The 13,762-nt window shown below is 35.2% G+C and overlaps 1 protein-coding gene across 1 annotated transcript in view; it reads right to left on the bottom strand.

Moving 5' to 3' along the window:
• Window positions 1–13,762, bottom strand: part of abcb7 (ATP-binding cassette, sub-family B (MDR/TAP), member 7) — a 67,764-nt gene that overhangs the window by 27,397 nt on the left and 26,605 nt on the right. Inside the window, 3 exon segments of the mRNA XM_051128162.1 lie at window positions 698–872; window positions 7,012–7,099; window positions 7,186–7,274. Coding sequence (XP_050984119.1) covers window positions 698–872; window positions 7,012–7,099; window positions 7,186–7,274 — 352 coding nt within the window.

The following is a 13,762-nucleotide window of genomic DNA, read 5'->3' as shown; positions in this document are numbered from 1 at the left end:
TATCAATTAGCATTGCACTATAAATATACATTACCCTTATGAAAAATACCTGAGATGACTTTAAGAACACAGATAGAGCATATCTTGTCACAATGATGTGTTAATTCTCTTTATGTTTCAGTCAAAACATTTTGCTGCATTTTATTCAGCTGCAACATTAGCTGGATGCCTGTAAGTAAAAGTTAATAAAGAGTTTCTAATAAACAGTAACATGTTTAGCGCTGTGTACTTTTCATTTCAAAAAAATCATGGGAATTGTCAATACCAGTATGCTGCAACACTCCTAATTAACGTGATAACATTTCTTTTTTCTTTTCCTTTGAACAATATCAGAATTATTGTCAACTGAGGTCTATTATGACACCCCTACTTTATATGATAAAATTTATTTCCCAGCCCTAACAGAATGTGTTGAGACCCCGTTTACACGTGGCATTCACAGATCACTGCATGAGTCAGCTGAGACTTTTACACCTGCTTTTACTGGCTGGACTGAATTTCCTGACCACATTTATATCTAATTATATCAGCGTGTCACTGCATGTTGCTGAGGCACATTGTAATGAGAAATCTAAAAGGAAAAAAAAGCTTACAAGGAGGTCTAAAATTTGACCCCATTAACGTAAGAGATTCAGTATAGCCCTACAGCTATTTAGTGTAATTACTGATGAAAATGTGACATAGCACTGATTTTCACCTGCCATTATGCCTTTGCTCGCCAGCACCATGATAGCGGTGAGGCCGACGCTGAAGATGGCGCTCTGACCAAAGTTGAGCATGGCCAGAGTAGTAGTGGTCTTCAGAGACGACGACTCGTACACCTTCAGAAAACCATCATAACGCTCGGCCTCATACTTCTCATTGTTGAAATACTGAAAGAGAGAGAAACATGAAAAGATCTGGTTAAAAACAACTAATAAAGGAAGGTCATGACGATGACTTTGAACATTTAGAAACATGAACGAGACCTTCGATAAGATGTTCAAGATTCTTTCTTCTGTTCAACACAAAAGATGACATTTTTAGGAATGCTGGCAACCAAAGAGTTTCTGGTCCCCATTGACTTTCATTGTATTTTTTTCATACCATAGAGGTCAAAGGGAACCAGCAACTGTTACTCATACATCAACTCATACAGGTTTGATACAACTTGAAGGTGAGTACATACAGAATGGCATTTACATGCCAAGGTAAAACAACAAACAAACAAACAAAAAAATCAAAGGGAAAACAACACAGCAACATGTTCCCTAAGTATAGTTTAAGTTTTACTTTCACTTTCAAATTTGCAGCAATTCAGCATCTAGCAATTGTTTGTCTTTAGTTCGTTTGAGTTTTCCCTCTTTTCTTCACTTTCCATCGGTTTTAAGTAGCTTGTAAAAGCATCCTGCGCATTTTACTTTCACATTTACATTAGCGGCAATAATGTAAATGTAACAAACTTTTATTAACAAAATAAATAAACATACACCATGTTATATGCCTAATATAAAACAATAACTTACACAAAGTTTAAATAGGTATACAAAACTGAAAATCAGTAAACACTGTGTAACCAAATAAATAAGAAACGTTTATTAGCAAAATGAATAAGAAACCTTGGTAGCATGGCACCTTGATGTAATATACATAAAAAAAAAATTACAGTTTAAATAAATAAAAATCAGCAAACACTGTGGAACTATATAAATATGAAACTTCCACTATCACCTTAGATAAACAGCAGAAGTCAACAGGCTTTTCAAAATTCAAAATATTTTTAAAACAGGCGCTTTTGCATTTCGTTTTGAAACTCTTCTGCCATAGTCCTGTATTTCTCACCTCTCTCTTCTTGTCAGTCAGCTCGACTCACTCTCTTCATGGTGATCTGTGATGCGACTGTCGTTCGGCACACTGCATTGAGCAGCCGCGTTTAGTTTTAATTCTACTGTTTGTTCTCTAACTGAACTAAATGATTTGTCTAACTATAAAAAAAAAAAAAAAAAAAAAAAAAAAAATCAAAACGACAAGTTCTTCTTCAGGTGACTGACAGATAAAGCAGCACACACCGCCATCTACCACTTATTGTTTAATGAATATTTAGTGACCTAAGCCACGTAGCACAGAAATTACGCTTTCACTTCACTTTAACAATCCCTCACAAAAATTAATACCATGATAATATGAATTTAAGACATGCAGCTCCGATTTAAGACCTTTTCAAGGCCTTAATTCACGGAAAACGATTTAAGACTTTTAAAGACTTTAAAACCCGCGGAAACCCTGTATTACAAGAAACAGCAGGACAATACCATTGAACAAAAAAACACTTTAAGTGTCAGTCTTCTTATAGCTAGTTAAAGGTCTCTGGGAAGTGAAATCAAGCATGCGACAAGCAGTGCCACATGCGACCATGCTGGTGATGCCTCAATCACATATCCAGATGTCATTAAAGCTACAATCGCATCTCTCAAAACAGCAGCAGCTGAACAAACCAAAGGCTAACGCCTTCACAGGCTCAAAGATGATATTGAGCGGCTCAAACATCTGAGACTATTCAGCAGAGAGAATGATGGGAGTGAAGACAGCTGCACGGAGAGCCGCACGGCTCTGAAACAGAAGTGCGCCACAATTAATTAGCTCTGAAATGTGACAAATAGTGGTGTGGCGATAAACAGCCACTGTTGGTTATGTGGAGGACAGTGACAGGACTATGAAGAGCAGAAGAGCAATCAAGATGAAGAACATATGATTATAAATTGAGCAATATGCCTTTCCAAAAATGTTAATATATGGCCATAAATTTGGCCTAACAACATAAAAAAGCAATGCTTGATTTTTACATGAACAAAAATAGCAAAGTCACATAAAAAAGTATCTAAAAACAAACATAATGAATACTAACTTTTTTGTTTATTGAATCTTTTATAACAACAGCATCACACTCATAATTGTGCTTTAACTATATAAATATCATATTTATATATTCTATATAAATACCAGCACAAACTATGATCCTTCAGAAATCATTCTAATATGCTGATTTATTAGCAATATTGGAAACAGTTGTGCCTTAATTAGATTTTTTTTTTTTCAGGATTCTTTGATGAATAAAAAGTTAAAAAGAACAGCACAACTATTTTCAACATTGATAAATCATGATATTAGAATGATTTCTAAAGGATCATGTGACACTGAAGACTGCAGTAATGATGCTGAAAATTCAGCTTTGCATTACAGAAGTAAATTATATTTTAAAACATTAAACTAGAATTCCATTCAATTAAATTGTAATATTTCACAGTATTATAGTTTTTATGTATTTCTGATCAAATAAATAAAGCCTTGATAAGTGTAAGACAAAATAATAATAATAATAAAAACTTTAAAAATCGTACTGATCCCTAACTTTTGACTGGCACTGTATATGCCATAATGTCGTGCTGCTGATATTTCATGGTGCCATTGAGAAAGTTAGTAGTATGATAATCTCAGCACCTTTATTAACACATAACAGACAGCTCTCCTGCACTGTCATGACACTCTGAACATTTCATTAGAGCTCATCAAACTCAGCAAAGACTCCTGTGCCAATTATCAGAGGAAGTGAAATGTTTGGAGGATTGTTTTGTGAGTGAGGCCGCTTTAAAGATGAGCCTAGCACTGTCAGCAAGTGTGTTTAGAGAGAAACAGACAGATACGGGGGTTTATGAGCTAGTGTAACGGATCTGGAGTGGGTGGAGATCTCATTATGCATGCACACACCGGCTTAAAGTCATACTAAATCCACAGGCGCTGACACCAGAAACAGGAAACAAAGCTTGGTGCAAAATACATCTGCTTTTAACAAGAACGCAAAACAGACTGAACTGAAGGGCAGAGGATCCGAGGGAAAGAAACTGAGCACAACAGCTTGTTAGGCAATAAGACATTTAAATGTAAACAATCTGCAAAGGTGCCTGAAGGATTCCTGACACAGCACATTTCACTGATCAGCACACTGTTATATGACTACATTTACAAAAACAAACACAGAGTTCCACAACCTGCACAAAAACAGATGCCCAACATTAATTTGCAATACAGTACAAAACTAGTATATTAAAGGAGAAGTCCACTTCCAAAACAAAGATTCACATATAATGTACTCACCCCCTTGTCATCCAATATGTTCATGTCTTTCTTTCTTCAGTCGTAAAGAAATTATGTTTTTTGAGAAAGACATTTCTGCATTTCTCCAGTTTGAACTTCCAAAATGCAGTTTAAATGCAGCTTCAAACAATCCCAAATGCGGTTGTAAACGATCCCAGCCGATGAAGAAGGGTCTTATCTAGCGAAGCGGTTGGTTATTTTCATAAAAATAATACAATTTAAATACTTTTTAATCTTAAACGCTCCTCTTGTCTTTCTCTCCCTGAACTCTGTGTATTCTGACTCAAGACAGTTAGGGTAGGTCGAAAAACTTCAATCGTATTTTCTCCCTCAACTTCAAAAATTATTTCAAAATCATCCTACATCGCTGTAGAAGTACCGACCCAGTCTTTACAAAGTGAACATGCAAAGAAGATCAAACACCCTTAACAAAAAAGATAAAAAAGCAATATAGGACAATTTGAAGTTAAGGAGGAACATGAGATGGGAGTGTTTCGACATACCCTAACTGACATGAACCGGAACAAAAACAGAGCAAGACAAGGCAGAGCAAGACAAGACGAGCGTTTGGCATTAAAAAGCATATAGACTGTATTATTTTTTTATGAAAATAACCAATCGTTACGCTAGATAAGACCCTTCTTCCTCGGCTGGGATCGTCTGAAGCCGCATTTTGGAAGTTCAAAATTTAGAGTGCTGTATTCTAGTGTGAAATTATACAAAACCTGTAGCCAGAGCAGAGCTGTTACCTTGTAAGATACATTTTGTGGTTCCATTCATACAGCAGAATTTTGCCAAAAATGAGGTTGTGATTCCTGATTTGTGTGCGTTCAGTTCTAAAATGCAGTTGTCACTGCCATAAATACCTGAACGGTGTGTGAACGCAACTGATCTCAATTTGATCAACTGTTGAACAGATTTGGGTTTTTTTTTGTTTGTAGTGCATCTCATAGTGTTTCAGTCACATTCAGAACACAGACAGTGAAAGGCTTGTCCTGCTGATTATCTCCAGAAAAAACAGCAAGACTCCAAAACAGAAACAACTTCCAAATGAAATTTATAAAAAAGATTTGACTCAATGTTTTGTTGGGTAAAATGAATCTGAAGTCACTGTCAAATGCTGGCATTGCATCAACTGATTTTATTGTATTGTACTGTATATTGCTCACAAGCACTTGTCAATGTGAATGTCTGTTGTTGTTACAGTCTCCACTATTTTGGTGTTGTCGTTCCATCTCTTTAGTTTCGTTTCTACTGTGAAACAACAGCCCGGGACAGTGTTGCCACGTTGTGAAATAACTGATTACAAAAATAACTTCAATGTGCATGTGCGACCTGTGCATACAAAGTACGTGCGGGTACAAAATTGGGTGGTGCACGTACTGCTGTGATGACAAAATTTGCGTCATACGCACTGTACAATGTCCTCCGTGTATGTGTAAAAAGTAGGGCTGCCCTCGACTAAAGATTTTTCTGGTCGACCAGTAAGCATTAGTCGACTATTAGTTGCAAGTTTAAGAATAAACCATATAAATCATAATAATGAGTATTTAATAACCTACATAGACTAATAAATGCTCAAGCGCACACATAAAGCTTGCCACAGCGCACCGGCAGCTTTAATAAATATAAATGCGTCAGAGAAAAACAGCAAGGAGACTGCATTAATGTTTTAATAATGTATTGATAAACTAGGGCTTTCTTTATTTTCGGCTTAAGAGATGAAGTCGGCGACACTCTGCAGTAATGACCCTTTATGCATATTTCATGTTTTTTATTGGAATCCATTCATTTAAAAGCAGACATTTCTCTCTCTAGAGACATATTTTTCATGTCTGTAAGTCGAGTATACCTAGAGTTTCGAAGTTTGCTCTCAAGTTCAAAGAGACGAGACGGCAGAAAGTGCATCCTGTTTACTTTATTTTACAAAAGCACAACATTTTGTTTTTATTGTGAGTGCACACAAATAAACAGAGTATACATATTCGAAAGATGTATTACTTGTATCTGTATGATCAAAAATGAAGTATTTTAAGAGCAAATGACTGCACCAGCGCCTCCATCTGTAATGCAGTGAGTGTGCTACTATCCACACTCCACACACTTCAATAGTGCACATTTTTCTAGGTTAACATTATATTGAATGGCCATGTAAATTTGCTACTACTTACATATTTTAGATAAGCCATATCTGAGGTCAATGAATGATATGCAAGTGTTTGGATGTCCTCCTGATATACTGTATTACCACATAGACCAGCCGTTAATGATCCGTGTCATGGACTGTGTGACTTTGCCACTTACTGTGGATTGATTGTTTTTTTGTTTTTTTTGGGTTGACCAAGCCTCTAATCATTGACTAATGGTTAGCTGACTATTATGGGGCAGCTCTAGTAAAAAGTGAAGTATACTTTGGGCTTTAATTACGACGGAATTTTCATTTTTGGATGAACTATCCCTTTAGTACAGAAGCCTTTCTGCCACTGAATAAAAAAAATAAAAACGTAATTGCAACTTCTTAATCTCACAATTCTGGCTTTTTTCCCTCAGAATTGTGACTTTTTTCCCCTCAGAATTGCATTATATAAACTCACATTTGCGACTTACAAAGTGAGAATTGAACTATAGTAATTTGCAATTGTGAGGAAAAAAAAGAAGTCATAAATGCTGGATAACTCACAATTCTGAGAAAAGAAGTCAGAACTGTGCAGAATTGTGAGATAGGTTGCGATTACCTTTTTAATTTATATTCAAACAGGCTTCTATACTTTAGTGTTTGTTGCTAGAAAACAAACAAACACAAAACAACAAAGAAGTGTAGATTTCTCTCAGGCATGTTGCAAATGTTGCAATGGCAATGCAGTTGATCATGTGACTCACCTTAACAGTTTCATAATTGAGGAGAGAATCGATAGCAGCGTTTCCAGCCTCATTATCCGCCTTATTCATCTCGATCCTGAACCGCGTCCTGATCAAAGACACAGACGGGTGATTAAAACAGCAGTGATCAATGCAGATTTCAATGCAACAAACAATGACAGAAGCATACAGTACCTCCACTGTGTAACAGCAATAGTGAAAGCGGTGTACGCTGAGAGCGTCCCCAGAGTGACCAGAGCAAACTGACCTCCACATTTATAATACTGCAGAGAAACAACAAAACAGCTGTGAGCAACCGGAAGAGCAACACGTCTTCATATACATGACATGGACTGAGTCTGCACAGATGAGCTGCATCATCTATCTTCATAATCCGCACTCATTTTCATTTTACTCTGCATTTTCACCATCTAATGAAGTGTGTCAAATGAAGAAATGTGCTGTTGGAGCTAATGTTTCTGCCATCATGAAAGGATTTGGATTAATCAGCCTGCAGAGGTGAATATTAGGCATGTCAGCACAATACAAAACTAATAATGTTTCTGCTATTAACATTTCACTTGTCATTGTATTTCACTGAGAGAGAGGCCTCTGACTACATACTGCACATCAGTTTAACTCTGTGAGCTGAACTTTGATTGCATGTGCCTTTCATGATCTGTGTGTAATGTGAGGAATACTGCAGACGTCAGGTTAAATCAAGTCTCTGTATGAGCTCACCTGCATCTCAAGTGAACACTTCATTGATTATTAGTGAATAAATAACTTTTAACATTCCACTCCTTACACAAATCGATCATGTGACTTCAGGAGATTTTAGCTGTATTCTTGAAAATGCAGGGTTAATGATGTGTTATACTCAAGAGTGTCATTTTAATAGCAATGTCTCACATTAACCTGGAGAATAAAGAATGACTTTTATTCTATAGATTCACAGCTATGTTACGTATACATGCTCTGGTGAATGTCAACAAAAGCAATAGTAATTTCCAGATATTACTAATTTAGTACAGGAAGATCCTGAGAAAACGACACCGCATAATCACCATAAAATCTGTATTTGACTGTATCTTAGCATCTGTTGTTGCATGTACAGACAGTGTGCTTGTTAACACAAACTCAGAGTGTTTTATGCCACATTCATAGCACAGCCAGTGAAACGCCTGTCATGCTGATTATCTCCAACAAAAACAACAACTCTGTTTTAAAGACTCATAAACTGCAACTATCACAAAATGACATTTATAAAACAGATTTGAATCAATATTTTGTTGGATAAAACTTATTTGAGACCACTGTCAAATGCTGACCATTTATCAGCTGATTAAAAAAAAATTGCTATTTGCTTGCAGGACAAATTTTATTTTTAATTTTACATTTTAAATTGTATTATTATTATTATTATTATTAATGTTATCACTATGATCATCAGCAACAACAATACAATGCACTTATTAAACACTGTTATTTTTTATCTTATTGCTGAATGAGATTATATATGAAAATTTCAATCACATTATAGTGACCAAAATGATCACGGTTATCAGAAATATCACGGTATTGTTTAAATATGCTGGAAAAGTTCAAAAAGTACTGACACATAAACCACTTCAAGTTTTATATTTAAAATCAACAAACAACAAATAAAATGACTTTTTGTTTGCATAATCATTAAACAATAACAGTACCAACGATGTCCGGATTTTAAATGACAACATGACTCACAAAAGTTTAACTAATAGCATGTTCAAATGTTTAATGTAGCCAAAATGATCAAATAAAGCTTTGAAAAGATTTCATAAACCTCACATTTCAGCCTTAAAATAAAGAAAAGGGTTAAGTCAGAATGATAACGGATTAATAAATGATTATATGCATTTTATCTGCTCCATAAATCTAGATAACTTATCTGAATTGTCTAAATGTGTAGAATCCACATAAGCTTGTTTTTCATCAACTGGTCAAAATTTATGCTACAGCAGGGAATGCAAACTCAGTCTGTTATTGGCCAGAAAAAACGGCACACAAGCTAAATGTAAATGTAAGTATCTGTAAATCCACTGTATGACACTAGATGGCACTTATGGAAAAGATAAATTACAGCTGTTACCTGTGAACTCCATGGATAAAGCTTTATTGCGATTAAGAACAATTCTTTAGATATTACATGCAGTGAAGATAAAAACAAAATGCCACTGAATCTTTTCTGAAGATAGTCAGAACCTTCAGAGGTACATTCATATATTCATTTCATTTGTATAACTCCGATTTATGACTGCAAATACATTAGTTACCAAATAAGACGCACATTCTTTCTACGAGGGTTGCGCTTCACTAAATAAAATGATTTAATAAATACCTGTTTACAATAAGCACTTATTCAGAAAAAAGACAGTTTGAGGGCGCACACGTAATATCTGAGGGAGCGCAGAGCCATGATCACTATTTATTTGGGAGAGCAAGCCCGCTGCAATCCGAGAGATTCGTGCTGGCACCCTCTCGTGTTACAATAATGCACTCTTTGCATTTGCTATCAAAATAACACCAAAAACTGCTTCAAATGAAGAATGTAAATGAGAATTAAGTCGTAAAAGCTGCAATCCATTTCTTATTGGTAAAAATGGATGGAGGCTATCTTGTGTTTTTCCGTGGGTGCTCAGGGATCGGTGCCTATGCCTTTAGCAGTTAGCTCGCTTTTAAAACATCCGCCGTTTTCTCACACAAAATGAAACTACTTTGCGTGCCGTGCGCAAATGAGACTGTTACTTAAAACTGCTTTATGCTGTACAGTATTTATCTTCAGTTCAAATCACAGTAATCGAATACGGTTTTAATGATAATTAAAATATGAAATGGTAATACTAACCGTGGGGAATTTTATCATGATTTATCGTCAAAATGGTAATCGTTACATCTCTACTGCTGTTGTATTATAAAATCAACAAATCACTCCCGGCCATGCTTTAATGTGCAGTGATCTGCATGATCAGGAGTTTTACATGAGGGCAAAAATCTTCCCCACACAAGTTTCGCTCATTTTCAAGTTGGTCACATGAATTTGCCAGATCGAGCAACGAAAAGACTGCTTGGTTTGAAAGCAAATTGTGTGCGAGTGGTGCTCTTACATCTCTATGTTATTGAGAAGAGACCTACTTTTGCTGGCAAAATTTTGCTGCAATTTCACTAATGCGACTGCAGCTTTAACGTGATTTTGCCACAGTTAAATGGGGGTTTTGGCACTCTTTATGCTGTGCCCAAGAGCAGCACTTATCTGTAGTAAAATAGTGGCTTTAATTGCGGTTCAACAGGTCACAAAACTCACAATTTGGGTCATATTACTGAGTCTGAGCCATGGTTCTGATCATTTTTTGGATCAGCAAGAAAAGAAAAAAAATTATATCAATGTTACCTTTTTTCTATTTATTACTTGCAGCACACTATAAGTACTTTGATACCACAGCAAAAACTAACTAAGAAAGTTTAAACATGATTACAGTGAACAGTCAGTTAAAACAAACAAACAAACAAACAAACAAAAAAACAAAAACGTAGGTAAATACATTTTTTTTTTTACAAAGTCACAAATAAAATAAGGTCTGACAACAGTATTCAGGAACAAAAATTCAGAAATCTTTTTTACTTTTTTCCCCTCCAAATTCCATTTTTTCCATTAGATTTTTTCTGGATTCCTCTTTTCCTATTTGAATTTTTCTAGAATCTGTTTTAATGATAAAAAATAAATAAAAAAAATAAAATAATAAAATAAAAAATTAAATTAAATTAAATTAAATTAAATTAAATAAATAAATAAAACTAAATAAATAAATAAATATAAATATATATAAATCAAACAGACATTACAAAAAGTAGCTTTAGCAAGAAATATTTTGTTTGATAAAATGTATTACATATACTCTTTTGGACCATGAGGGTGAATAAATTATGACACAATTGTCATTTTTGGGGAGGTGAAATATAACTTCAATAATTTATTTTATTAACTGTATTATTATTACTATGGAAATATGAAACTATTCTTTAATGAAATTATACTCTACATAATAAACTAAAACTGCCAGTAGGTGGTGGTAAATGTTTTATGATTAAGTCATCAAGTCATTTATTCATTCATCTGATTGGTTCAAATGGCTGATTCATTAAGGAGTGAAGAAAATGCTTCTTTATGAATGGTCCATTGGTTCGTTCGGCTTGTGCGACTTGAAGCGGATCATCACCATCAGACCGATCGGTGTGTGACATCAATGTACCGCAAGAGCTATAGAGAGCAGATGGCTCCTTATGCTTTTTAATCACTCTCGCAGTACTTTGAAGTCATAAACCGATCGGACTGTGCAGCTTCAAATCCAACGCGCCTATGACCAATTGTTAAACGTGGCAAATGGTTCACCCAATTCGATCAAAACGTGCATTAAGAAATAAAATGCCGCTTTGTGTTGCTCAGAGACTAACAGTTCTGCTGTCTTTATATTTTTGTTGGCAAAACTGAGCAAAACAGACAACATTATGTATAAAATAACAATACTGAACTGTTGTATAAGATCAGTATCACAATTGCACTTGTGTAATGTTGCACTTAGCCTATTGCTCATTAACTATATGATGTAAATATGAAATAAAAACTCAAACAGGGGCATTTTTGCCCCATATCTTGAATTTGAGGGACATTCTAACTATGTTCTCTAGGCTCCATGACGCAGTGAGTTGTTGCCCTGCTTCATATATGTCATTAATCAACTATATGAAATGTCAGATGACCCACGTAGGTCTGGGGTGGGGCAAGTTCTTTTCAATTACCAGCCTACATATATATGATGTGATCTAGGAAAACCCAACACATGGTGAAATTTCACCTTTTTTAGGTTCTGATATCATATGAAAGCTGGGTGGTTCAAGCCCTTTCCAAAACGTTTTTTATTTTTTTCATAGCTTGAACGTAACCAAAGTTATGGCTATCTTAAGTTGGCTGATAGCGGTGATTTTAAGGAATGGAATTTTGAGAAAAACTGCTTTAAAGTGAGACGACTTTCCCTTTCACGATACGGGTTTAACAAGAGCTGTCCGTCAAGTTAGGAGAGCTATACTGCTATACAGACTAATGTTTATCATGTGCATAGTCTCCGAACTTTTGATCACCCATTTTATTTTCAGATAGCACGAGTAATGCAGCCTACTTTGTAGTAAAAGCGAGCGCAACTGTTCGCGCACTGTGCATAAAACAGACTGTCATCTGACTCCTCCTCTTTAGTAACTTCATCATCCGATCCTTCATCTCTGGATGTGAAATAGTCCGTTATAACATGGTTTAGGGCACTGACATCACCAAGACTGAGCAGACTGAGAGGAGTAAGATCAGTTAAGTGAGCAGCTCCAGTACTTTAGACGGTGTTGTTGTGCTCCGCCGTCTCACAATATTAAATAAATAAATAAACAAATAGCTTTGCGTGCCGCAGTTTACACAGGACTGGCAGAGAATGTGAATTGATACGCCTTTACTAAATATGTTACGTGGTTCATTTTGATAGGTTAACTGTTTTTGTGGCATGTCTAATTAATTAAAATCAAATAATAATAATAATAATTATTATTATTATTATTATTATTATTATTTTTTTTTTTTTTTCTTTTTCAGAAATACTGTGTTGTGTATTTACATTTTTCTGGTAGTCCTAAATAAATTCTGTTTAATTTCTTTTTCTGTCAAATATTCCTTAAAATAATGTTTTAATAATAATTTTATTAGTAGTAGTACTATCACTGCATTATGTAATATATTTCTGTCATAGTTTAAGTTAAACCAAACTTTTATTTTGACAGGTTGCTGTGAAGACCTTTAAGTTTCTGTTTGTTCATGATGGTAGTTTTTCTCAAAAGAAGCGGTAAAGTGCTCATGAAGGGACTCTCAGGGCAGTTCTAGAGAATATGTTCATGTACTCATATATTGAAGCAGCAGAGGCTGAAAACACCCGACCATCACACGCTTCAGCATGTGTGCAGTAAACGAAACTGCACGTCTGCACCATTCATTCACACAGAAACACGCAGAACATGCAGGATTAATGTTTAAATAGTATTTTTGTGGCTTAATACAGACAACAGTCCATTTTGATTTAAGTATACTGACCTTCTTTTGATTTATTTATCCTAAATTTGGCAAATTCCGTGATATTCCACTTTTTACAGTATTTCCATTTTTATAATGGGATTCCGTGATTACATTCGCATTCTCCACATCGTGAAAATCATAGGGCCCTAGTAATGTAATAATTAAGTGTAAAATAACACTGCCTAGTATAAATTGTATAAATACAGAATAATCTTTGTTTAGGCTGTGTTTTGTTGGTTTAACAACATTAATGAAATAGGTCTTTATAGGCTGCTGTTTAAGACTGAATGCACATGTTCAGTATAATGATACACATCCAATTTCTCTCTCAGCTTGTTTCGTTCACTTAGGGCATAACTGACTGCATTTAACAGAATGATAGTTGACATAATTCTGTGTGTACGTGTCTGTTCAAGAGAAATCATTTTGGTGTTCGCAGTGTCTGAAATGCGCCTCTGTGTGTGTGTGAGTGTGTGTGCACAGAAAGCAGAATTTGAGTACAGAATTGAGATCCCTTCTTGCACTGGAATGGCTTAAAATCGCTTGATTGTGTGGCAAAACAGAACACGTACAAATGAGAAACTTCCACTCTATGACGGTTCAATTTCACAATTATTCCGCAAATCA

The sequence above is a fragment of the Labeo rohita genome, chromosome 14, assembly GCF_022985175.1.
Source record: "Labeo rohita strain BAU-BD-2019 chromosome 14, IGBB_LRoh.1.0, whole genome shotgun sequence".
Lineage (NCBI taxonomy): Eukaryota > Metazoa > Chordata > Actinopteri > Cypriniformes > Cyprinidae > Labeo > Labeo rohita.
The sequence above is the reverse complement of the archived record's forward strand: the minus strand, read 5'-3'. Positions and strand labels throughout refer to the sequence as shown.